Genomic DNA, 27213 nt, shown 5'->3' with positions numbered 1-27213 from the left:
TTTTTCCAATTAAAAGTATTTCTAAAGCCAATAAAATAGCTTATTAATTGCTCTTCTCTCTATGCCAATAAAAATATTTGACACAGCTTTCTTAGGACTCTTGGTTTCCTTGTTCTATTTTACAAGGAGCTGATTTGTCTTAGACTATTACTGTCTATTACTTCTGCAAGTCTCGAGGAAAGGTGGGAAGCAGCAAATTCTGGCAATCTGCCTAAAGAGAAATCAATGAAACAAATTAATCCTTCGCTGGCTGCAATGACACAGTAATCCATCATTCAGAGCTGCTTTCTATACCAAATCAGAGAGCAGCAGAAAGAGCCCTGGGGACATCATAGACAACAACTACACCAACACTGGGAAAACACTGAGAATCAGTTTATTTAAAGAGGATAGATTTCAGTTGATTGCCTGTTTTGTCAAATAAATATTTTTCTTCCACAGTGTGATGAACCTGAGTCATGGCTATATCTTTAGAATTTGGTACCAAATATTCTAGCCTACCTCTAAAAGGGATGTATGTTTTAATCATTTGCATTGTTAATTAGTTTGGTTGAATATCTGACAAGTAATCTTGCCTTTTCCATCTAACTTCTACATGTAAGAAGTGCCCTATTATCAGTTAGGTTTAACTGTAAATCTGCACAAATCTACAACTTATATACTACTTCCCAGTAAACCCATGTGAGGGGTTTCTTTATGCATCAGATGCAATGCTGAGAATATTTGTAATTTTCTAAGTGCTATGTAAAGTTTAAAAAGTTGAAATTTTTAATCACTTCTTATAGTGTGGATTTTGCCAAGCAAACCAGATTGTATAGATAAATAGTATTTTTAAAGTGATACATAATTATTTTGTTTATAATCATCAACAGTGCTGAGAGATAAATGTGGCTTCTTTTTAAAACAAAATTGTTAGAGTCAGTGTATACTGATACATTCACACTCACACTGGGTATATTTAGTTATTCAAAAAGCATGCTCTGGGGATATACTTGGTGTCAGACTGCTAGATTAGTATGCGAGAAGCCTTAAATTTGATATGTAGCACCCCAAAACAAACAAACAAAAGCATATGATCTAAGTTTACATGTTTTATGTATAAATCTATGCACATGAGTATTACTTAGCTAATGTGTCCTAAGGAGAAGTAATGACAAGAGTTGTGATGTCACAGCACAGTACTGTTGTTCCGGGCAACCATAATTTCTGAGGTTATACATGAAGAGTTAGTGAGACTTCAAAGAACTAAACAAATAAAAATAAAAATGAATTTTAAAAAAATTTAAAATTCACTAAGGCTTCTGGGATGCTGAAACTGTAGAATACCTCATCAGTTAAATACATGCTAGCTCCCACTCCACTTTTGGGTGACATCTTCAATCCCAAGGTCTGCAACCATAGGATCACAATTCCTGGCCATGCCAATGCATTTTTAATTCAATGCATGAATCTAGTATTTATTGATTTAATAAGGTTAGGGGAATTACATTGTTGCTGGTACTGATGAACTGTCAACATTTTAATCTAGTGAAATCTTACTGAGAGATGTGTGTTAAGGGACGGGAGAGAGTGAAAAGGAGCAGTCCTCACCTATGTGTAACCACTACTCCTGGCGGAGGCAAAAGCCAAACGCTTTGAACTCCAGAGAGTTTATTTTCCTAAAGATGCTGCCTCCCAACTGATGGACCTGGTAGTGACAGGGCTGCAGCGTGATTTGGAGAGGTCCCTCTAAAATTGTGGGGAAAGGATTGGCCCACACTAGCCTTTCCTGTTGGGTTTTGTTTTCCTGACAGAGCTGTGCAGCCTGGCCTTGAACTTTCTATGTGGCCCAGCCTGACCCCAAAGTCTTGATCCTCCTAAATCACGCTCCTGAATTCTTACCAGTCTTTAGAAACACACACACACACACACACACACACACACACTCACACTCACACTCACACACACACACCTCACTCATCCCTCATACACCAGAACATTGTTACCTAACAGAATTTTAAGTAGTCAGTGTCCCTTCTCTGGATCCTAACATTTTCTACAGTACTACTAAGCACACAGAAGGACTGAACACAATGGGAGAGATTCATTTTTTAAAGGCAGTTCTGAAAAAATAGAATCAAAGGAAAGTTTTTTTTTTTTTTTAAGTGAAGTCAGGATCAGAGCCTGGGCTGAAACCCACCAAGTTCTGAAGCAAACACCTGGGCTCTTGGATACTGGGTGTGTGCTCGGTTCCCCAGCCTGGACGCCTGGGAAGCAGATTGTGCCCCAGGTTTTCCCTGACTTTGAAGAAATGGCTAATGTAAAGGAGCCGTGGTAGTGCTATGGCTGGGGTCACTAAAACTATGCTAATTGTAAACCTAATTGCTTCAAGCAGTCTTGCCTCTAAACAGGGAGAGCACAGTTGATAGAGTCAGTCTGTTCCTAATAAAATGAAGAGGCAGTGAATTAAATTCCCAAGGAAGGCACTATAAAAGTTTCCACGGTGTAACCAAATGACTTCACCTATGCTATTACCTCTGAGATGACATCTTTGAAAGAAAGCAGACCCCAGTTGGGCTCCATATTCATAATTGGCTGTGCTTAGGCCTGTAAATCTGGATTGATTTAAAAAGGCTTCTTCATCCTTCCAATCAAATGAAGTCATTGTTAATTAGATGGGTTTTTGTTAACAATGTCACTCTCTCCATATTACCTGCTCACACTTGCAGTCCCTCTAGTACATCTGGAACACCAGCTCTCCTGCAGTCACATCTTCTAACACTCCTGCTGGAAAGTGATGGTATTTCTGTTCCTCCATTCCCTCCCTGTCTGGAGGAAGATTCTGTTCAATGTATTGGTGTGCAGTACAAATTATCTTCCTATACTGAGAGATTATAAAGCAACCTCTGGAAACACTCTTAAAATTTGGCATATTATGAACGACGCTGCAATTTTGTTTGTCGACCCTAATTGTAGATGGATGCTTAGTGTAGAGAAGGAGCTCACAAGATAGTTTGGCTAATAAAAAAAAAAAAAAAAAAAAAAAAAAAAAAAAAAAAAAAAAAACATTTGCCGGGGTTGGGGATTTAGCTCAGTGGTAGAGAGCCTAGCAAGCGCAAGGCCCTGGGTTCGGTCCTAAACTCCAAAAAAACAAAAACAAAACAAAACAAAACAAAAAAAACAAAAAAAAACAAAAAAAAAAACAAAACAAAAAATTTGCCACCAAGGCTGGCTGTCTACCTGAGTTTCAACCCTGAGGAAGAAGAACTGAAACCTAAAAGTTGTTCTCTGACCTCCACACAATCCTGGCATGCATACGACCACACACAGGTCGGGGTGGAAGGGGGTCGATATTAAAAATAGAAGTCCATAGTTAACTTCCACTAGCTCTTCATCTCCTTAAACCCAAGATCCTCCTTAAAACAAAAACACTGTTTTGAGGTTCTGCAACCGTGTCCTCATACTGGTTTTTCCTCTCTCTCCCAATACCATAGGCAGGCATGTTGCATCTCCAGCCGGCCCTCAGGAGCTGCGAGGCCCCCAAGCTCTGGCCAACGCACAGGCAATGACTCGCAAAAGCAGTTGCAGCCGATGGCGGATCTTTAAATATGACGGAGCTCGGAGCTCGTCTAGGCAGCTCACACTCCCTTGGGGCCCATTCCGGGCGCTTCGCAAGAATGACCCGAGTAGTCGCAGCGTTAACGCAGGCACCCGCACCGGTTTGGAGGAGCGTGCGCCACCCCCCGGCAAGGCCTCGTTTCCTTCCAGAATACCCCTGCTCAAACTGCGGACTTTGTCACTGCAAGGCTAACCCGTCGGTGGCCTTCAGTACCACCAAGACCATGGCCTCTTAATGCTCCGCGGCAGCCTAGCACGCGTATCTCTGTCAGAGGACTCCGGCCGTGCTGGGCGCCGCACTTGCACCTAGCGCTGGGTGATCATGACCCTGCCACAGAGGCGGCATGTGGACCTCGCTTGCAGAAGCAGCTCTTGGCAAAGTGGAATTTGAGACTACAGCTCCCCAGGACGGGAAGGGAAAGCTTAGTCCAAATAATTAGGCCCAAGGTCTTGCCTTTTGGGGGATGAGGCTACACAGGAGATTAAGGACCATTGGCTGTGATGGGAAGGACTCTGAATTTGCCTACACTGAGACTACTGAGATCCACCTCTCCCCAACCCCCATGCACAAGGGTGCTCCGCAGGCAGGTCCGGCCTCCCAAAGAGCATTTGGGCCCTGGGGAGGCCTGGATACCCTGATCAGAGCGGTTCTTCAGCCAGAACCTATCCCTTTCCAGCTTCACCTTGGAGGAGAAGGGTGAGCAGGACAGTCAGGCCACGAATTTATAAAGGCTTGGGGCCTTACTTCCAACTCCAAGAGTCTGAGGACCGTGTCAGATCCTAGGAATCAGCTCACTATACTGCCCAGCCTGTGGTTGCACAGGAGCCCCAGTCTCAGCGCTAAGCTACAGTGAGTCTTGATTTTTTTTCTCCAGGGCAGAACCACTCTAGGTGAGGTTGGACAGCGACCGCAGAAGGGTAGAACCACGCCGAAAAAAAACACACATCTGGCGTTGGGAATCTTCAAATTCTTGACCTTGAAGATTTTCTAGCCTCACAGCATATACTGCCTCCACAAGAGGATCTGGGAAAAATCAGTTTCGTAACATTCTTTGGTCTCTGTTATGTGTGCTTAAACACTTGCAATCTCTTACAACAATCCAATTTGAAGAGTGATTTCTCCTTCTGCGTCCAGAGCAAGCGAACCCTGCAACATTAAGGTTATTCCTCTCCAAAGGGTGCAGCAAGAGGTTTGCAGAAACCAGCTAAGTCACTGCTGCCCATATCTTGGGATGATTTCCCTTGCAAACAGAAAAGGAGACTTGATTATCCACCACCTTTCCTTTCCGTCAACCTAGGAAACATTCCTTTAACCCCAGTGATTGGTCTGGAACTACGCAAAGGGAATTAGGCCAAAGAAAGGGAAGCCGCCGAGAAGAGGGTAGTTGAGCCCAGGTCCTAGGCCGAAACTGCACAAGGGACCTGCCTCCAAAGCAGGTAAACCCTTGTGTGCCAGGCCTCAGTACTCTGGGCACCCCGGGCCTAGACACCACCACGTGCTCAGGGTTGCTGTGCCCCAAGTCTGCATTTCGGGGTGGCTTGCGCGTGCACGCACTCTCACGCGGCGCGTGCTTCTCGGTCCCCGCGTCCGAGACCTTCTAAGGCTATCCGAACGACAGAACTCTGTGAGCTCCCGCAGAGCACCCACACTCGACCCTTTCTCTGGCATTAGACCAGAGGGTGTCCGGGCCTGCGGGGCCAGGCTGACCCGAGGCCATCCAGAGCCTAGCAAGGGACAGCATTTCCGGGCCTCTAGCTTCCTCACTGCCAATCAGACCTGCCACACTTGACAACCGTAGCTCACTAGGCTGCCCTTCCCTCCCAGCAGCTACGGGAAAACACAGGGCCTAACTGACCAGAGCGCCGACTGACTCCCTAGAGCCCGGGCATACCGGCGCTTCCAGGTAGGGCCAGTCCCCAGTGCACTTTCCCAGCCTCAGACCCTTTCCTCCCCCTCTCACACACTCCCTGCCGAGCGAGGACCCGCGGGTGTTTGGGATGGTTGTTGTTCTTTTAAAAGTATATTAAAGGATCATTGGCGTCTCCCTGTCAAGTCATTACGCCTTTATCCTCATCAATTAAGCACACCTCAGAGGACTGCTATTAAGAGCTAAATTGAGCTGCAAAAGTAGGTATCCCGTTTCAGGCAGATGTTGTTATCTCCCGCTGAGGCACGGCCAGCCAGGCTCTACCTCCGCTTCCCGCTCCCGCCCCAGCCACGCTGGTCTCGGCTTCCCGCGCGCCGCGAAGAGGCTGAACCCGAGGTCGCAGCCTAAACAATGCGCCGACGTTAGGAACCGACCCTAGCCCATCTCAAGCTCTGTGCACGTCAAGAAGTGTCTACAGAGTTGTGTGGAGGACGATGCCAAAAGCTAGCTGAATGGATTTTTTTTCTTTTTTCCCTTTTTCTCAAAAAGGTGGAGAATATCGGTTAATAGCTGGCTCCCAGCTGGGGATGCAGAAGAAGAGTACGAAGGAGAAGGCAAAGAAGTGAGTGTGCCTGGAAGTCTCCTACTGGGTACTCCACTTCCTCCTCCAGCCTCTCCAACCTGCTTCTTGGGTAGCAGGTCGGGAAACTCTGAATGTCTTGTAGATCAAAGCGCGGTGCGGTGGGGAAGTGGGGATTGGGAATTTGGAGCTACAGAATCAGGAACAGAAAGGTGCATTTAAGACAAAAGACACAGACCTGGGACTCCTGTGGCCTTCTACCCAGATGTGTCTTTTCACCCTTTCTCAGTCCAGACACTTTAAGGCACCACTGTCTCCCGCTGCTGGGAGACCTTGGATCGCTAAGGAAAGAAACAAAGAGACATGGCCCTTACCGCAGTTACAAGGTTCCCTTCGTGACACTATCCACAATAAATTAAGCCAAGGCTAAAGGAGATTAATTTCCCAACATAATCCAATTAAAAGATTTCTAAACTAATCTTTTACGAAAAAAAAGTAAAAGATGTGCGGTTAAGGGGGTGGGGAGTCTGGTTTTGATGATAGTGATTTATCTCCTTCACACTAAAACGCAAGCAGAGGCCGCTTGCTCTTCATATGCAGTTTGACCAGAGGACCCGCTTAGCGTCTCCAGTCCAACCTGAACCTTCTGGAATCATCTACCACACTAACCTCGGCCCTGTCAGAGAGTGGAGGGACTAGGGTTACTTACAAGCACTATAGACTTTTAAAAGTGCTATTAGATTTATGGTCTCTTTGTCGACGCCCATCCAGAGTAATTAGCACATATGTTCTAAATAGATGATAGTTTTGTGAGCAATAAAGCAATTACCCATCGTTGGAGCTGACAGTTCCTCCAACTAAACTCCAAGCAGCAGCTAATTGGAAAAGTCATTTCAGCTACATTGTCTGCAATTAGTCCTGCTAAACTACTACACCCCAACTTGCTGGTTTGAGGTTAATTTATTCAAGGTTGAATTTGCATGGACAAGCCTTTGCCACAAAGGGACTTGCCTTTTGCCCCCTCTGGACTGCACCCAGGAGCTAAAGGAGCAGGTAGGAGTAAACAGCTGATATTTGGGGGCCAGGATTGGGGTGGTGCCCCATCCAGTCCAGATGTCAAGGTCAGTGTCCAGCAAGCTGAACACCCAGGGAGAAAATTTGTTGCTTCTGAGCAGTCATTAAAATTTTTAAATCAAAATGCAGTGGAAGCCACTGGGTTCTGATTCTTCACATCCTCCCAGGACCACCCCTATTGTCCCAAGAGTTAAATGTAAATCACACAACACCCACCCAAGAAGAGCTCTGGGTCCTCATCTGGAGGGGCAGCTTCTAACTCCCAAAGTGACTCCAGGAGAGAAAAGGCTAGAAAGGTCAGGAAGTCTGGCTACTGCCTGCCGCTGCTCTGAACATATGGGATTTCTTCTTAAGTGTTAACTTTCTTGGTCCTTTTCCCCTTCACTCTTTTTCTTGCTAGATCTTCTTCCTCCTACATTTCTAAAGTTAAACCCAATCAGTACAGGATGTATGCACATTGAGTGGAAACAATGTGTTAAACGTTGGTTTGACACCCCACCAGTACTTCCAAGTATCCACAGCTAGGATTCTTCTACTTCATTTAATCTTTAGTAGACAGAGCTGCCCCTGTGCTTCTATTCATCAGAAAACCCGAGGAAATATATCAGTTGGGGTTCAAAATCCTGGGCGGGAAAGAGAGGTATTAAAGTGAGATTAATCTGCCCCCACCCAGCCTCTAACTTTTGAGCTACAATCTCAGCAGGCTGGCAGCAGAAGGGTGACTGGAGCTCACAGCCCCTACAGCCAAGGGTATCTGTATCAGAGAGCAGAGAGGCTGGCAGGTTGACTGAGAACCTGTAGCCCTGGTAACTGAGTCTTCCCCTAAAGGAATTTATAGCAGTGTCCCCGGCTTAGAATTCCGCTTAGAAGAACATGAAGGGGGGGGGGGTGCTAAGGAGGGGGATAGACCACTGCTTTCAGCCCTAGAAATCAAATGTCCTTTTCTGGATAACGTTCATATTTCTTTTTAAAACAAATGTAGTAAGCCAAAAGGAGGACACACTGAGTCCTTTCTGAGTCAGCCTCTGAGCCTTACTAAAATATTTCTAATTTCAAAATAATTTGTAAACAATTATCAGCTTCAAGGATTCAGAGATATAAATGTAAAGAATGTAAAGGAGAAAAAGTTTTAAGCAACTTTAAGTTGGGCTCCTGCTTTCCACTTATTAATTGTGTTTTGTCCAATCGAATTTGAAGCAACAGAAATTGAAAGCAAAGCTTGCTACCACTGCATCCCAGCTGTCAGAGCATCCACACTCTGAGGAAAAATCCTTCTATCAGATGACTTATGCTTGAAAACAGAGAGGAAATAAGATGGCTTTTTTAAAAGGCTGACAATGGAGTTCTCACGGACTTGTGTTTTTATAATACTTAAATGTAGCCAGAAATTGAGAACTAGAAAAAGCTTAAGGGAGAACCAGCTAAAAGTATCACCCGATGTGGTCTCAAATTAAAATATGCATATGTGTACATACTTATACACAAAGAGCAACAGCATTCCTTCGATGTATGAGACACATACACACATAATGTGTATTTGGTCTCCAAATACCCTAAGCTCGTGTGTACAGGGATGCAATCCTGTGCAAGCTCAGCTAGCTGTCCACATGCATGTTCGCTCCTGGAGCAAAGGCATTTTTGTTGCTCCCATAGTTTCTTTCCATTAAGAGCGATTAGATGATGTCTATTCAAAGTTGCTGATCCAGAGAGAAAATAAGAGTAGATAAAAGGAGATTTCAAGTGACCTCCTCATCCCTTTCACACCAACCTGAGCCTCAGAATAGCCTAGGATCAACTAACACAAAAGCCCTTTGCTTTCGCCTTTCAGCTGCAGAAGACTTCATGCAAAGGGTTAACAATAAAACATAGAACTATGGTGAGTTTTGTTAGGTCATGCATTTGGAATACTTTATTAACTCCTCCTGTGGATGGGCTACATGAATTTTCTACCTCTGAACCAGGTAAACAAAATATTCGTATCCTAACACAGGGCATAATTTCTTACTTTTCTGTATGGTTTGTATCAGAGGCAGACTGTCGTCATCATTTTTCATTTAAACTCTACCTGAACCCTCCCCCCTCAAAGATGGAGGACACTGTAATAAACATGTCTTTCTACTGACAGTTTAGAAGGAAATATTAGCTTTACTATTTTGACCCATTTTCTGGTAGGTAAATACAATTGCAATATGACTGGAGTTACTAGATTTGCTAGGCTTCTCCCAGTCACTACTTTGTATCATAGTCAGTGAAGAAAATGGTATTAGAGATTTAAACATAGTCAAGCAGTCTTTAGACAGTAAAATGGCCCAACTCAGCATTGCTTCTGATGGGCTAATCCTGTAGTAAAAGAAATAGGGGCTCTGACAGGTAAGTATTAAGGGAAATGATTATATAGTGCAGTTGATTGTATTGTCAGGATAGTCTAACAACCTTCAAACTCATTTCAAAACTCTAACTTTCCATCTAAATCAGCCCATTTTCTCTGGAAAGAATAGCTATGTGGTTACTCTTCAGTCAAGTCAGGCATTTAAAAATAAAAGAATGTGTACATAAAAGGCCACCCTTCGTTCTTTTTTTTTTTTTTTTTTTTTTTTTTTTACAAATGATCTTACATAGTCAAGACTTGGTTTTTATAAAAGGTAAATATTTGCCTCTGGCTTCATAGATGTACTGTCACTTTTCCTCTCAGTTTGCATCTAAAGGTCAGCTCTCGCCTTGTTCTTTCTGCTACACACCCCCTACCCCCCACCCCAGGTTGCTAATTCTGGACCCTCTAACTTGAAGCCCAGGAACAACAGAGGTGACTCTTTTGTTTTTTCCAAAATACATTTTATAAATGTCTTGGTTTGAAATAGACAACTAAAACACTAAGGTGAAGTTCTTATCTCTGAGCTTGTTTTATACAGAAGTGAAAAGAAGAAAAGCCCAGACTATCAAAATAACAGTGGGTATGAAAGTCTGCTCATTGAACCCTATGGGCAGCTAGGGCTCCCTACTCAGGCCAACAGAAGCCAAAATCCTAGGCTGGCCTTTCCACCCTGGCTTGATAGTCATACTTTTCATAGCTGGGCAGTTATCATGCTAAGTTCAATCTTGGGGATGGGGGAGAGATTTAAGATCTAGCCTGAGGGTCTTTTTTTTTTAAATGTTAAAACTTTAGGTTGGCAATCCTGAACCTCTTCACTGTTTCTCTCCAAGATCTGTTCACTATCATGTTAAACACATCTTCTTTAACTGTATTCTCCCTGGCTTTAATCTCATGCCAAGGGAGACTAATTGTTTTGATACCTTTAAGACAAGTTCTCTGGGAAAAGTCTGTATCAAGATCAGAGGAACTGACCTTTCTCACAGAGTTTGCAAGCTTGTTCCTCACTTCACATGAGCTTAAGAAGGGAGTTATTTCTGTCCTGTGGTTTCTCTAAACAGAATAATACTGTTTGAATGACTTAAGGGTATGGAAGTGGTGTACCAGAGAATTTTCTATACATATGTGGCCATTAGTAGATCTCATTGGCTCTTGAGTTAGATTTATGAAATGTCTTTACAAAGCTATTTTTTTCCAGTGTGACTTCACAATAACCTAAAATGCATGATCTGGTGTCTTTCTGTAAAGCAAATTGGAAATGTGAAAGAGACCAAAGGATTAGTGAAGAAAAGGCGAGCCTTTTTCCTACCCAGTTAAAATTAAAGAGCTATGGAAATAGGGTAAAAAGATCATTTAGATTCAGACTCTGAGACTTGGAGCACCAGTTCCTACCATATGGGCGGCCACAGCCTACCCTCCCCTCAGATTCTCCCTTCTCCCGCCAGCTATTTACCAGATGCCTGACTGAAGGATCAAGTGTTGTGTGGCAAGCTTTTTAGAAAGGTGATTTACAGCCAACCATGATGCTAGAAGCTCATAAGGCAAATAGTAAATCCACAGCTTAATTCCTTTGCCCAAGCACAGGGCGCTTTCTTACTTGCACTGGACCCCCGTGTGTTGAACGGGTCTGTGGGAACTTGGAAAGTAGGAGAAAATTACAAAAAGAAGGCTATGGGTCTCAGGCCTTTCCCAGGTCTTCCCCCAAGGCTCTACCTAACCCTGGGGAAAGCAGAACCCCATCTGCCTTCTCTCCACCTGCACTGGCAAGACTAAGTCTGGTCCAGTAACCACTTCCAAACTCAATTTAACTTTCCCAGGCCTCTGGTTGGTGTGGAGCCAACAGAGTGGATAGGGAGAAGGAAGAAATCCGGAAAGGAGAACATAAGAGGAAAGGGTGCGAATTGCAACTGCTTTTTCTATTTCAGCAGCTGAGTGTGTGTGTAATTTCACAGTTTGAGAGCTCTGGTGCCCTTGAAAAAATCCTAGCGTTTTCTCTTTGGTGACCTATCCAACAACAGATATTAGGACAAGTTCAGCTGGTGTCAAACCACGACTTTAAGAAACAAAGGCTTCCCGAGACTTGAGCTGACCTCTGGACTCCTAGGGAAGCCATTTTGGTAGTGACAGTACTGTGAACGCATGTGAGTGTGCAATTGCTCTAAGGAGCACAGAATCCCAGGAAATAAGTCCTAAATAGACCGAGTCCCATAGGTGGGTAAGGCTCTCTTCAAAAAGTCTCTCCTTCATGCTACCCCCATCACAAGAGACTGGGGCACTTGCCTCAAAAGAGCACAACCAGTTGCCTTTCAGAAAGCCAGAGGCTTCCCCTGCTGCGGGCAGCACCAACAACGTCCCATCCCTGCTCCTAGAGCTAAGACGGAGAATTGCAATTTTTTCCAGAGAAGCCTGCAGCTTCGCCCAAGGCCTGGAGAGGCCGACTTCCTCCGCTCTGGGGGGTCAATCTAAGTCCCAGAGGCCTTTTTGCAAGTTTTGAAGCTTGGGGCGGGGTAGGAACGCTAGGAGAGGACACAGTGAAGATGGGTGGGCGCCATCTCTCCCGCTGAGTCTCGGCTGGCCCTGCAGCTTTGTTGCAGGACTTGACCCCCGACTAGCCCTTCTAGGCAGGGCTGTCTCATTCAAGAGCCCACCCAGCCCCCGGCGCGGTCCCCGATGTCCGTTCCCCACCCCCACCCACTCCTAGCGAGCCCGCCCTTCGCGCCCTCTGACGCAAACGTGCGCCCCTGCCCGGCGCAAGGGAGGTTGGGGGGATGAGGGGGGGCGTTAGCGCTCCTGTTGGTTCTAATTGAAGCTCTTCCTTTCACACAGACAACCTCGGTTCCCACTCCTGGGAGGGGACCCCCTCCCCGCCCCCAGACCGCCTAGCCTAGCGAGTGGAATCTGGCTCTACTACCTCGCAGCTCTCCGCGGCCACCGAGGGTTCTATGCTTGGAAGAACCGCTGATGTCCCTTTTAATCCGCTGACACTATCGCCCACATCAAACGGGCAGCCATCGATTGCCTGCCTTTACGCGCGGCGACCTCGGGCCGGGCGACTGAGCGCAGCTCACGAGGTCCTGTCTGCCGCGCGCCGCGCCTAGGCACAGGTGCTCAGTCCAGCGGGCTCCACCGCATCTCCCGCTCCGCCAGCTGCGGACTGGCCGCGCCGATGCTAAACTTGATACAATCTCGGGTCCCCTGCCCACGTAGTTTTCCCGCTCCCGGTGGGGGAAGTTAGTGACAGGGCCTGTTTTGGGTTTGGACTGATGGACTGGCAGGGATCCTCACCTCCAAGGAGGTGCTGCAGCAAGGATGGGCGATGGTCGGTCCGGACTAGGCCTGAACCAAAGTTTTCCGGGTTCCACCTGGGCGGCCTTGACTGAATTTCTAGGCTGCCGAGGCCGAGTAAGAATTGTCCTTCTGCCTGGCCACGTTATCGAAGGCTACAGACCCCAAGTTCCAAAGAAACGATTATCTTTGCGTTACTTGCCTGGTACGGCAGGGCTTGGCCGAGTCTCGCTTCTGATGCCCACCGTGTACAATCCAGAGTCCGAGAGAGACTAGGCGAGCAGACCCCGCACCCAGCAGGCCTCCGTTCCCGGACCCTTGCTTTTGGCTTCCTCTTCCCTCCCCCAGCTTCCCTTTCTTTGCTGCCTTCCGCTGCTCACTACTCCCTGTCTCTGATTGTTTGGGGAGTAAATTTTAGAATTTCTATATAAACAGCGCGCGCGCGCGCGCGCTCTCCCTCTTCCTTCCTTCCTTTCTGTCTTTCTTTTTAAAAAAAAAATATCGTTTTCACCTTTAAACGAACCGGAAGACTTGGTCACGAATATTAGAGTTGAGAGGCTAAGGCCAGGAGCCCCTGTCACCCCACGTCCCGCCTCTCCATCGTACAATGGGCCGCAGCAAGCAGAATGCAGTCTCCATTATTCCAAATGGAAGGGCTGTGGGGCATACATAAGAAAGTCTTTATTTTGCTCTTTAAAAAAAAATGATCATTGGCCACTAAGTGGTTAGTCCCAGAGACCAAGAAGCGCAAAGCCTGCTCCAAACACTCTGCGCTTTCTAAAGCTCTCACTGGTGAGATGTAAAGTGGGAACCAGTATTAAAAGCCAAACCCTACCTCTTTCGATACAGCTTGGACATTTACTTCTACCTTTACCTGGGGGCGCTCGGAACGCTTGAGCAGAGACAAACTTTTATGCTCTCCCTAGTCGAGGGCTGGCAAGAGGGATTCCCACTCCGGGTGGTGGCAGCTGCGGCTTTGTCACTCTGCGGCTCCGTGCCTGCCTGAGCCTGCCTAGGGGAGCGATCTTAAAACGAGGGGGTGCGAGTGTGGGATTGGAGAATATGTAACTAATAGAAGTATCGTTTTCCCTAGTATGATCTTTCAAGGAAAAAAAATCCATTGAAAGAATTTTCAAAGTGCTGTCTTCGTTTGCAGAAAAGGAACTGGCTGCCAGTGGGGAGGGGAGGAGGGACTTGGCTGCGTGCCGCCTGGGAGCGGCTCCCGTCCGCTAGGTGGCAGGCGGACCTAGCGATTCCGCAAGCCCTGCGGCGGGACCCGCTCCTCCTGCTTGCCCCTCCTTTTGCGACCAATCACCTTCGGGAATGAGGTCTCAGTCACACACTCTTCAACACACACACACACACACACACACACACACACACACACACACACACACACACACACACACCCCAACCAGTGAGAGACTCAATCCCTTCCTCCTCCTCTTCCCCCTCCTCTCTCTCCTCCCCCTCCTCCTCCTCCCCCTCCTCTTCTCACTTCTTGTCCCCCCCCCCTCCACCCCTCTCCCTCTTTCCTGTCTTCTCCATCGTTTGCTCTTTTCCTGTGACTGACTTGTCGGCACTAACAGCCGCTCCGCGACAATATGAGGAGTTACTAATGCTTTATTAATAATTATTGAAGCATTGTTTGAAGTTGGAGCATCCCAGGGATAAGAATGATGAAGAAGAAAAAACAGGATTGATTGGAAAGTTTATTTAAAATCATCTTTGGGATGAATAGGAGTCATCGATTCGGATCGAATTTGTGGTAGTAGCTGCAATTTCATGCGTGTGCTTTGTCGTAATTACACCTCCGAAACTATGATATACTTCAGATTTTTAAAGGAGGCTTTTCTTAATTATATAAAATGAGCGGGATCCAGACTAGATTCTACTGAATCTGAACTAAGATTCTAAACCAAGTATACTTCACAAATCATTAAAATGGTGGGGTTTCATCGTCATTTATTTTTTCTTAACGTTTTCAGTGACACTCCTTACGCTCGTGAAATCTAATTTTGAAAACTTTTCAGAGGATATACTGTAATTTCTTCTTTCTCCTTCTTGTTTTTTCCCATCGCTACGTGTTCTCTCCCTTCCCCCTCTTTTCTCTCTCTCTCTCTCTCTCTCTCTCTCTCTCTCTCTCTCTCTCTCTCTCTCTGTGTGTGTGTGTGTGTGTGTGTGTGTGTGTGTGTGTGTGTGTGTGTGACCATACACGACCCATACTAATCAGGTCTCAGAGTAAATAGCAGCGCAGGGCGATCTCAATGTAAATTACGCTTGTCAGAAGCACACCCCCCTCCCTCACTTTCTCTCCTCCTCCCCCTCGACGTCCCAGACTGTAGGTAGCTGGGGGAGGGGAAAAGGATTTTCTAACCAATGGCGCGCAGGAGGCTTGGCTAACCTTAACCTCCCATTTTCTCCCCCCTACCCCCGCCCCAATTCAGGGCTCTGACCAGTCAGTCGCCTTTGATTATCAGTTGCCAGCAGCCCTTCTCTTGGCTCCTTGACACGAGCTCCATATAAGGCAGCGATCTCCATAGAAACGTGTCAGTTTCAATAGTAGTGTCAAAGTTCACTATATACAGACATTCGCGCAGATCCCCCTTTCGGAAACATTGCTCCGAGTGTCCTCCCGTTTAAACGCATTCAATTTTTTGGTCCCTCTCCTCTTTCCTCTCCTCTCCTCTCCTTTTCTCTCTCCTCTCCTCTCCTCTCCTCTCCTCTCCTCTCCTCTCCTCTCCTCTCCTCTCCTCTCCTCTCCCTCCTCTCCTCACCTCTCCTCCCCTCTCTTTCGCCCCTCTCTCCCTCCTTTTCTTTCTCTCACCCACTCTCCTCTTGCCCTATCTCTCCCCTTTCTTACATAGTCTACTAGTTGTCGCCCTTCCTCTTTCTCTCCCTCCTCCTTTTCTCTTTTACTCATTTCCTCTAGAAGAGAGAAGACTAAACTTGAAAAAAAGAGGAGGCACCCCCTCAGTATTCTTATCGTTAATATATATATATATATATATATATATATATATATATATATATATATATATGGTGTTTTTTTTTTTTTTTGGAGGGAGGGTGTTGGTTCCCGGCTGAAGAGCACTTATTTAAAATACTAAAAAAAGAACATTTTTGGGCGATCTCCAGGGTTTTTTAACTAGCTCTGTGTGTTATAGCAGAAGAAGCAGAAGAAGCAAGAAAGAGGAAAAGAAGAGGATTATTTATTCGACCTACTTTGGATGTCTCTCTCGCTTTCTCTTTTTCCTTTTTTTCTCAAGTATTTTCTTCTGATTTTTATTTTTTTTCCTATTTCGCTGTGAATTCGTCGCTGGCGTGAATTATCTCGTATTTTTCTCCCCCTTCCGTCACCTCCCGAAAGAAGAAGGCAGAGAGAACCCGGCGCCACCCGCACAACAAAAAGAGCAAAGTGTGTGATCTTCCTCGCCGGCTGCCTCCCGCTCTCCAGAGCTGCCTTCCTGAATGGCTGGCTGCGTCCGGCCCTGGACCTGGCCCCCCGACACCCGAGCGCCCTGATCGTCGCCGGCAGCTTCGCCCTGCGTCCTGCTCGACTCTCCCAGCTCCCCGCACTCTTGAAACCGGGCGAGGGCTCCCGCCGGGACAGCGGCGGAGGCGCGGGCAGCCCCGGCCTCGGCTCGCGCTCGGGCTGCGGCCCCGACTCCAGCTCGGACTCCCGCCCGGGCCCCAGCTCCTCCAGCGGCGCTCGCAGCGGCGGCCGAGGCTGCTCCTCCGGCGGCGCCTGCAGCCGCGACCTCCTCCTCCTCCTCCTCCGCCGCCGCCGCCGCCGCCGCCCTCGCCGCTTCCTCTATGTCGGCTCAGCCCGCGCTCTGCGCGTAGCCCCAGCGGCCGGCCGGCCGGCGGGCGGGCGGGCGGGCGCCGGGCGCGAGTGAGAGAGTGTGTGTGCGAGTGTGTGTGTGCGCGGGTGTGCGGGCGAGGCGGAGGGCGAGTGTGTGCGCGCGCCGTGGCCCATGCCCGCCGCCCCCGGCGCTGCGCCCCGCGCCGCTCCCGGCTGCCGCCTGTGCCATTTCTGATTTTGCAACTTGGGGAAGAAGAAAAAAGCGAGAGAAGGGAGCTCGCTCGCCGGGGGGTGGGGAGGGGGGAGAGAGAGCGCGGCCCCCCCAGGAACGGAGCGCGGGGGGGAGCGGGCGAGGGGAGCAGGGGTGTTGGGGGGGAGCCTGAGAGCCTGGGGGGGCTGCAAAAAGAGAGAAAGAAAACAGCAGGAACCACAACAAAACGCCAGCAGGGCGGGCGGGCGCGCAGCAGCAGCGGGGCGGCCGAGGCAGTAACGGCGGCGGCGGCGGCGGCGGCGGCGGCTCAGGCAGAGGCCGGTGCCCGGCTCGGGCTTGGCTCCGGCGACCCCGGGGTGCCCGGTGGGCCCCCCGCCCCCTCCCCCTCCCCCCTTCCCCTTCCCCTTCCCCTCCCAGCGCGCCCGCGCGCCCCGCGGCCCTCGGCGAGCAGCTCGGCTCCCCCCAGCGCTCCCCGGGCCCAAAGATATGGCAATGGTAGTTAGCAGCTGGCGAGATCCGCAGGACGACGTGGCCGGGGGCAACCCCGGCGGCCCCAACCCCGCAGCGCAGGCAGCCCGCGGCGGCGGCGGCGGCGAGCAACAGCAGGCGGGCTCCGGCGCGCCGCACACGCCGCAGACCCCGGGCCAGCCCGGAGCGCCCGCCACCCCCGGCACGGCGGGGGACAAGGGCCAGGGCCCGCCGGGTTCGGGCCAGAGCCAGCAGCACATCGAGTGCGTGGTGTGCGGGGACAAGTCGAGCGGCAAGCACTACGGCCAATTCACCTGCGAGGGCTGCAAAAGTTTCTTCAAGAGGAGCGTCCGCAGGAACTTAACTTACACATGCCGTGCCAACAGGAACTGTCCCATCGACCAGCACCACCGCAACCAGTGCCAATACTGCCGCCTCAAGAAGTGCCTCAAAGTGGGCATGAGGCGGGAAGGTGAATATTTCTTCTCTGCTTCTCTCCCTGCGCTTCGCCCGCCTCCCTGCTCTTTCTTTCTCTCTCGCCTTGGTGGCTATGGCTGTGGGGATGGGGCTCCTGTGGTCCCAGCCGGTCCGGCTTCCCATTCCTCGCTGCTTTCCTCCCCCAGCGTCCCCCACCCCACCCCCCCAGCTCGCTGCTGCTGCCTCCCCCTCCCGGCCTGCGCTCCTCTCCCGGGCTCCTCCACCCCTCCCGCTGCCTGCTCAAGATTGTGTCCCTGGGATCCAGAGCTGTAGCTTAAAAATCCCTCCCTTCCTCCGTTGGATGTGCTCCGTGTGTGTTTCGCTCCCGCTTGTGTGTGAGGATGCTAGGGGCTGTGCTGGCATGAACTTGGGAGGGGTGCTGATTTTCCGCAGAAAACCGTTTCTCTCTGTGTGTGTTTTTGGTTTTGTTTTTTCGTTTTTCCCATTCCACTTTCTCCTCCGCCTCATCGTATCTTTTATTTATAATGGGAGAGGACTGGGGCTGGAGGACCCTGATCCTTAGATTCATTGCTGCCACCATCCTTTAGGAAGCTTAGCTTGGAAAAAGAGGAGTGAGATTTATTGCACTTGTAGGTCTAATTAGGGGGAAGGGGGGCTTCTGGCCTGTTCACTGGCTCCCTCTCCTCTTCAGGGACCTGGGGCCGCCTCCTCCCGAGCTGTGGCCTTGTTTTCACCCCTATACTTTGAAAGGAAAGTTTGTGACTGAACCCTGCTTTTATAGTAGTGTCATTTTTAAAGCTTGATACTCGTTTTATTTCTTCATCAAACTCCACCCTCTGTTTAAATACTGCATACAAATTACAATTTACAACGGCATTTACCGATCCTTCTGATTTGGCTATAATGCATAAGCTGCAGCTGGCATGAGCTTCTGCATCGATGTGTGGGTTGTTTTTTTTTTTTTTAAGCACAACTTTTGATGTTGGATTTGGATATACTTCATGTTCATGTGGCATGAGATGGAACACTTTTTTTACAAATATATTTAGTGGTTTATAGTTAAAGTTTATCTCCTGACAATCATTAAAGATATAGTCAAATTAGTGAACCAGTCAATTTCGAAGAATGTAGATTACTTCTCCTTGTAATGGCTTAAAATTATATTTTATATACCACAAGAAAAGAAATTGGATTCCTTCAGATCTCAAGGAAGAGGCAAATATGATGACTTCATTTCTAGCTCCAGGGAGATTCTGCAGGCATCTGGGGGGGGGGGGGCTTTGAATTGTGCTCTCATTTAATTGAAAAATAACTGCCAAGTTCAAAACTATAATTAGAAAAAGTATTCTAACCATTGTGTTTCAAGAGCGTAAACTGCACTGCAACTCTTGTTGGAAGTAGAACCAAAGAAAATAGAGCAGAGCCTGAGACAGGACAGCTCTGTGGACATGGACCTATCTCTACTAATTTGTTGGGGGGTGGCAGTTCAGTAGCCCTAACTTTCCCTAGCTTTGTCTTTGTTTACATGGCAATTTAAAATGCTGGCACTGTTGAAGTAAAACATACACATAAAAAAAAAACTTTGGTCAGCTTTAAGAACTCAAAGCATGCTTACGTTTTGCATGCAGATGGTTAATGAATCCAGTGTTTTTGCAGTTGCAAGCTCGTGCATTCACTGGGCAAAGCTGGCTGCAGGTTGCAGTGGCATCGCACAGGACAGACATTAATTATAGTTCCTACTTTTTTCAATAATGTTTGGCTACTGTAAGTTCAACTTTCTCTTGAAATTTTTACATGTTCTGTTGCTTTTAATAGTGAGAACTTTGTATGGGGTAGTCGGGAGGAGGGAAGGTGGGAGGAGGTGTGTATGATGTTTCTCGGGGTCCAAACTTGTAAGTGCTTAGTAAGATATGTAACTTGTATCTCTTTTAAAGATAATTCTGTAGCACTTTAGAGATTGTGGGAACATTTTATACACTTGCTGCATGTTTGCAAGTGAAGAGTGCACTAAGGTTTGTGGTTGGTACCACAGCCTTTCTCAGGTTTCACTTAAAAAAAAAAAAACCAACGTTGATTTGTATCATTCTGGAAGGTTGAATGGGGTTTCATTTATCTCTGTGTTGCTTCCTAGTAGCTGGGAGGTTGGGTGGTACTTTCTTACCCATCCTGAGCTAGGGGCCTTGCAGTCAGGCCTAGTTCTTCCCTGGCTGAAATAGCCAGGGATGTAGGCTATGGATGAACATATGGAGCCGGTGAAGGTAGATGACTTCACCCCAGATCTCCTGGCAGTGTGATCTGTGAGTAAAAACCAACAGGAGAAGATGCTTCGGGAGCGAGTGACTGAAGGAAAGAACTACATTGCGTTGGGTGTTCGCTGTGGCTCGGCGATGTTCACAAGCCCCCTGGATGCACATTGCCTCTTTTCTCTCTTTCTTTTTATCAGCGGTTCAGCGAGGAAGAATGCCTCCAACCCAGCCCAATCCAGGCCAGTACGCACTCACAAACGGGGATCCCCTCAATGGCCACTGCTACCTGTCCGGCTACATCTCCCTGCTGCTGCGAGCAGAGCCCTACCCCACGTCGCGTTATGGCAGCCAGTGCATGCAGCCCAACAACATCATGGGCATCGAGAACATCTGCGAGTTGGCCGCCCGCCTCCTCTTCAGCGCCGTCGAGTGGGCCCGCAACATCCCGTTCTTCCCGGATCTGCAGATCACCGACCAGGTGTCCCTGCTACGCCTCACCTGGAGCGAGCTGTTCGTGCTCAACGCGGCCCAGTGCTCCATGCCCCTGCACGTGGCGCCGCTGCTGGCAGCAGCCGGCCTACACGCCTCGCCCATGTCCGCGGACCGGGTCGTGGCCTTCATGGACCACATCCGCATCTTTCAGGAACAGGTGGAGAAGCTCAAGGCGCTGCACGTCGACTCTGCCGAGTACAGCTGCCTCAAAGCCATCGTGCTGTTCACGTCAGGTGAGGATGCGGTTGCGGGGAGGGCAGGCTGTGCGGTGAGCTGGCACTGGGACCGTGCGGCGGGCGCCTAGCTCCCTGCAGCTCCTGTGCCACCGCTGTCGCTGTGAGGCCGGGCCCTCGAGCCACCGTGGGCCTGCCCAGGGTCTGCAGCCCCGGTACGTGGATGTCGCCGGCCGCGCCGCTGCCATCTTGGGAGCGTAGTGGTGCTGGAGCGGAGGAGGCGCGGGTGAGGCCGGCGGCCTGGCCTGATGGATGGCCTGGACTCGGCGCGCCCCGAGAGCGAGGCGACTGTGTGTCTGGGGAGGCAGGACACTGGCTCATCTAGCTGCTGTGTGTGAGCTCTCTGCATGTGCGTGTGCGTGTGCATGTGCGCGCGCGTGTGTGAGTGTGTGTGTGTGTGTGTGTGTGTGTGTGTGTGTGTGTGTGTGTACAAGAGCTCAGTGTTTCTGGGGGAGGAACGATACAGAAGGAAGAAGAAAACGTGGGAAGGTGGCTTCCTAGTCTGCGTGGCACTCTCCTTGGATGAGTTTCCTGACAGAGAGACACAGACAGAGGCGGAAAGAGAAGAATACGCACAAATAAATCATAAATAATCCCGCTTTATTGCCTGATTTTCCCTTATCGGAAACCATTCATGTTTGCAGTTGCTGAGGTTATTGAGGGTCGTAAAAAAAAGAGAAAGAAAGAAAACGGATTCGATATAAACAAGAAAGATAAAAAAACAAAAGCAATACTGTAAAACCCGCAAGCATGAGAGGACTCCGGGCCGGGAGATAAATTTCATAGCCATGCAAACACACAAACACTGGAAATTTAAAAGGGATACCTTAAAAATATCAAATTAAGTGTAGGCGGTGGTAGCATGCATGTTAACAATCTCTCTTATGATAGATGGTTCAAATTAACTTCCAGGAAAGTGCATTAACGTTGCCTTTGAAGGGTTCTGGTCTAAGCCTGTGAGAACACTATCCGCTTTTTATTATTGGAACTTACAAGAGGGAAATATATACACACCAGGGACTGCAGGTAACGGAGAAATACAAACAAAGCCAGAAAGAACTCTGCTTGGGCAAAGCTGCTTACATGGGTCTTGAGCTCTGCCCATGATAAGTAAGGTTAGCTGCAATTTTACCACCGTTATTGACACTATTGTTTTTAATTCCTCGATTAGGAGAACAAATAAACCATTCTAATAAATCTATCCCAGAGCCAGGCCCTCCAAAAGCCAAATTAAAACCACTCGAGCAGAGATGGCAAAACTCTTTCCTTGTTGAAGAGTAAGCAGTGGGATAATCTATCAAGATTTCTCGACTTTCATGCATGGAGAATCATATTTACATTGTACTAAAATGACTCTTAAATTTGCACAATATTGTAATGTAGCAAGTGTAGTATTAAAATCAATCTGAACAGCAGATAATTTATTTAGACAAGAGCAGCTCATTTGTATGCAAGATGGCCAGAGCCTTGGACTTGCCGCCCCCTTTTACTTTCTGTGCAAATGCAGGTCTGCTAGCGAGGGAGGGAGTCATTCTCTGCAAGGGGATAAAGTGAAAAACTTAAAACAAATGGAAGATTTATTGAATAGCTTCCTCGGGGGTTGAATGCATGTTATCTTAATAAGTCTTCTTGATGGAAATGTGTTTCTCAAAAGTGACAAAGAGCCTGGGAAGCCGCGAGCAGAATCCTTTGACTCTGCCTGGCCCAGGCCTGGCTGGCTCTCCAATCCATTCCTTTAGCCAAATCCATCAGGAAAGGAGCCAGTGTAGAGAAGCTAGGGTTGTAAAATCCCACCCAATGAAGTGTCTTAAAGCAAAAGTGTGTGCCACGAAGCTGGACAGAGGTCTTCTCAGTAAAGGTCTCATCTCTCTTTTCCTTGTGCCCCTGAAGTTCTCTGAATACCGTTGACTTTGCTGATCCGGTGCCATTTCCCCCGGGGGGGGGGGGCTATGATCGTGTGGGTTGTGGGAACATTGTGGAATTATGCACGCTTTGCTTTTACATTTTCCATCCTAGAGCATTCCTGTGAAAAGTTCCTTCGTTTAAAAATAAAAAAAGTTTTCCAAGGGAGTTTTTTGAACCAAGACTTTAAGGTGCAAGGGATGCTAAGACATGAACAATAATGTTATTTTGTTGGAAAGTCACAGACAGAATATCTGAAAATGGAAATAGAGCTGTCAGTAGTAACTCACCCCCCTTCACCCACCCCCTTTCATACAGCACATTTCCACTTTTGACTAAACTTGTTTTGATTGCTAGCCAGAAGGGAGTTCGTGGGAAGAAGGCTTCCCTAAGTCACCCAACTTTAAGCAAACTTTGAATGATGGAGAAGACAGTTTTAGACATATTGTCCAATATGGCTTGTCCTGGCTAAGTGTTTGAAGCTGGCATGAGGGTCCCCCGTGGTGGTTTTTACATTTGGCCTCCGGATGGTATGTTTAATTCTTAATATTCTGGACAGCATCCAAAGACTAGGTCATGACCTGAACTTACTTTGAAAAAAAAAGTCTTTAATTCATACACCTAAATATTCCTTCAAATAAATGAGACAGACTCTGAAAAGAGCCATCTAGTTAACATAAATACAATAAATCCATTTTCTGCACAATAATAACTTTGATTTCTAGTTATGGCAGCTGATTACATCTATATTTCCTGAACACTAAACTCTACTGAGTGCACAACATGAAATACATTCTCTGCGCTACAAAGGCTAAGCCGGGAGGGCCTGAGCAGTAATGGTTATTTATTTACATAATTTCTTTTCCTTATACTGTAGAAGAAATATTAAAGGTTCCCACATTGACAATACCATATAAAAAGTGAGACAGGGATTTCGTATGTTCTCTCTCCTTTTCTTATCTGGAGTATAATTCATGGGGGCAAATATGTACTGAATTACAGCCTTTGCCCACTTCTCTTTACCATCACAACCCACCAATTGATTCAAACACTTGTCCTGTCTGTGTACAGCTGGGAGAATCCTGCTGCATAGGTGAATGATTAGGCAGTGTGTGAAGCTGGGCCAAAACTAGACTCATGATGGTAAAGGCCACCAGGAATAGCTGACTGGTAACAGAGGCACCCTCAACCCCAGTCACTCCATTTCAAAGGTGAAAGGCCGTGAAAGCAGTCGGTGTAGGACCCAAGTGTACCGGTCTGGGCTTCCCCTTGGAGTTGCCTAGGGGATGAGAAAGGGACCCTAATGTTTTACTGATTTAAGGACATGTCAAACAGATATTTAGGGGAAAATCTGTTAGGATATCAATGCGACTTTCTCATATTGTGTTTTCTGTGCCTGAGACTATCCCATGATGTGAGGACAGAAAATGTATGCAACACAAGATATATGTAAATACATCACACACAAGTCTGTGTGGTGGCCATTCAGCAAGACTATGCTAGAAAGCAGGCCCAAGGGCTGACCTCTGAGTCCCCTCTCTATGCACTAAAGCCTCCAGGTGCTCCTGTCCTGTCCTTGCTGGCCGTAATAATCTCCCTGGTGTCCCAACTTGGACCAGTATGGATGCACTGCACCAGCTGGATGAAGTAATTAGACATCTGAGAGGAACCCAGTTTGGACCTGAGGTCAAAGGAGACTTGCCTCAGAAGTTCTTGAATTATCACTAGTTTTATTTAAATATTTGCTTGAGGCCATACCCTTGTAGATGAAGGTGGCAGACTGCTTTGTGAAGCCTAGTTCTTGAACCAATACACAGCACGGAAACAGCAGACAAAAAATTTGCTTTGAATAATTTGTTTTCTTAGGGTCACACTTCCCCATTATACAATGTTCTGTTACAGGTGTTGTCATACATAAATCCCTTCCCAGATCTATATATTAGCAAATGCTGTCTTTGATCTCTGGCCAACCTTCTGACTGGCTAAGGGTTCCTCTGATCTTCCTGTTTTTAAAACATGCCTTATTTTTATTAAGAAATAACATAGGAAATGAGAGGGAAGGGCCACTGTTTCTCTGACTCCATGTTCCTGTCCATTCGCTTGGCCCTGGTTAGTGGGTACAGGATAATCTGCTGTCTTGAAATATTTTTAGACGACCCAAAAGAGCTTTGGTTGGTTTGAAATAACCACAAAGGGTTTCAGTTGCCATTATTGTATAAAGTGCCATGTCCACTTCTCCCTTGGTCCTGCTATAGGAAACCTATCTTCCCCCACATTCCTCCTAATTCCCTACACCCCAGTTCTGAGACAGAAGCGTCAGCTGCCTCTAGCCTAGCTTCGTGTCTGATCGCTGAAGATGTTTCCTTTCTGCAGCCTGGAGTAACTGAACCATTTCTCCTGATTATTATATGGCTTACAGAGATGGGACCAATTTTCAATTACTTGATCTAAGGAAGATAGAAGGTCCACTCTCACTGAGAATTTGTTGCAGGGCTCTATCCTGCATATATAGTTGATCTCAAATCCTATATTGGTATAGTATGGGCTTGATCTGATTCTCCGTTCTGCCAGCTTGTGATTCCCCATCCCCACCCCACCCCACACCCGCCCCTGCACCGTGTATTCACTACACAATATAGATTCTCCTTGAACTTGCAGGTTTCGGTCATTTGGGTTTGGTGGAGGGAGGCTCCTAGAAACCTTTAAAAACTGTTTCCAAGGCTGCATATTTCTTCAGGGGTTCCAAGCACTCCAAAATCGAGGGGCGGGGAAGGCAAATGTTTTTCTTCCAGAAATATGCTCCCCTGCAGGAAAAAAACAAGTTGCAACACACAGCAAACATGGATTCAACCATTGTGCATTATTTAATCCAAAGGTGAAAGAAGGGAAACAAAGCCAGGATGTACCTCTGTGTGCCCGTGCATCTCTCTCCTGTTCTCCTAGGCTTGGTGAAACTTGGATTTATTGTTATTTGTATAGAGGATGGGAAAAGGAAGGCAAAGAGGCATGGAGGGGGAAGAGGTTCTTTTCCTTTTCTTCTACTTCCTCTTCCTTTTTTCCTCAACACATTAATGGTTTGTATGCCTTTACTGCTCACTCACCTAACAGTCTGTCCCTTTCCCTGTCTCTCCCTCCTGTGGCTGCTCTGACAGATGCTTGTGGCCTGTCGGATGCTGCACACATCGAAAGCCTGCAGGAGAAATCGCAGTGTGCACTGGAGGAATACGTGAGGAGCCAGTACCCCAACCAGCCCAGCCGCTTTGGCAAACTGCTGCTGCGATTGCCCTCTCTTCGCACAGTGTCCTCTTCTGTCATAGAGCAGCTCTTCTTCGTCCGTTTGGTAGGTAAAACCCCCATCGAAACTCTCATCCGAGACATGTTGTTGTCAGGGAGCAGTTTCAACTGGCCTTACATGTCCATCCAGTGCTCCTAGACCTTGGGTGTTTCCCACCTGCCCCTGCACCCCCTAACTCCCTAGAGACTAAGCGGACTCACCCTGACCAAGGACTCAAAAGCCTTTGGGGATGCTGGTATGATGGCAGGCCAGGCAGAGGGGAGGAGGGCTGTGGACAGGAGCGGCCCACTCTGCAGGAATGCAACCTGAGCTGCAAACCATGAGAGAAAGAGACTCATTTAGGATCTGATCTGTAAGTACATTGAAATGGAAAGAAAAAGAACCTCCTGTCTGATGAGAAAATGGAAAAAAAAGATTTGGAGGAGAGGACCATGAGAAATGTAATAAAATAGAAGGACTCTGATGGACCTTCCAGGATTTACTGTGGATGGATGTGGATATATTCTGTACAGAAAACTACCCATATGGAAGTGGACTGAATCCTATGTAGAGACACACACTGAACATTGTTATTCATTTTGTAAAATACTAGTCTTTATTTTCATTTTTGTAAAATTTAAACATCGTATGCGCATAAACAAAAATGAACAAGAATTAGGGGGAAATAACATTTTCCAAATAATTATAAAATATTTGTCCTGTGTCTATGTATCTATATCTGTTTTGTATTTTTTTCTGGTTCCAAACCAGATTTCCTGTGATTCTATACTAATAATTTTTGATATAACCCTTTGCTTCTTATAATGAGTGCGATATATGTTGTCGAGGCTGTTCTTCAAGAATTAAAATTGAAGTGAAAATTTAAACAAAAATAAAAGAATTTAGCAAAACCCATGTGTCTGGTTGCTTGACCTATACCCAGGAGCAAGAGAAGCTCCTGGATAATTTGTGGATAATTGAGTATTGTTAGAATCTGGATTGTTGAAAGGGAGAGGAGACTTTTAAGGTTCAGACTAAGTCGGTTGCATCTGTTTCTTAGGCCAGTCACTGTATCTCTTTTGTAAAGCTGAAGAAAAGACCAGGCTGTGTGAGTGTGATGGGGTAAGAGGGAAAGGCTTGGCCTTGGTGGCAGACAGAAATCTTTTTAATTTCTCTCCGATGACAGCTCTGTATCAGAGGCCAGGGGAGGCTGGATTGCATTTGAGGCACAATTTCTAGGCACATAGGCCTTCAGTGACTCAGTGTCAGCTCACCTAGACTGTGGGAAAGTTTCTAAGCTTGGTTTGCAAAGGTTTCATGGCAGGCTTTGGGGAGGGGGTGAGGAGGGCTACTCAAAGCTGTTCAGTCTGGA

General features: G+C 47.5%; 1 protein-coding gene across 2 annotated transcripts; it reads left to right on the top strand.

Annotated features, from left to right (window-relative positions):
• The first annotated feature begins 17006 nt into the window (after positions 1 to 17006).
• Positions 17007 to 26752, top strand: Nr2f1 (nuclear receptor subfamily 2, group F, member 1). Of its 2 annotated transcripts, none has more exons than NM_031130.2 (3): positions 17007 to 17728; positions 20138 to 20665; positions 25720 to 26752. In NM_031130.2, exons 1-3 carry the CDS (start codon positions 17275 to 17277, stop codon positions 25998 to 26000), a joined length of 1263 nt encoding a protein of 420 aa, NP_112392.2. In that variant the 5' UTR covers positions 17007 to 17274; the 3' UTR covers positions 26001 to 26752. The 2 variants fall into 2 exon arrangements, with proteins under 2 accessions (NP_112392.2, XP_038959166.1); XM_039103238.2 differs by lacking the exon at positions 17007 to 17728 and adding an exon at positions 17944 to 19458.
• Positions 26753 to 27213: the final 461 nt, after the last annotated feature.

This window comes from Rattus norvegicus, chromosome 2, assembly GCF_036323735.1.
Source record: "Rattus norvegicus strain BN/NHsdMcwi chromosome 2, GRCr8, whole genome shotgun sequence".
NCBI classification, from domain to species: Eukaryota; Metazoa; Chordata; class Mammalia; order Rodentia; family Muridae; genus Rattus; species Rattus norvegicus.
Note: the sequence above shows the minus strand (reverse complement) of the source record. Positions and strands in the feature narration are given on the sequence as shown.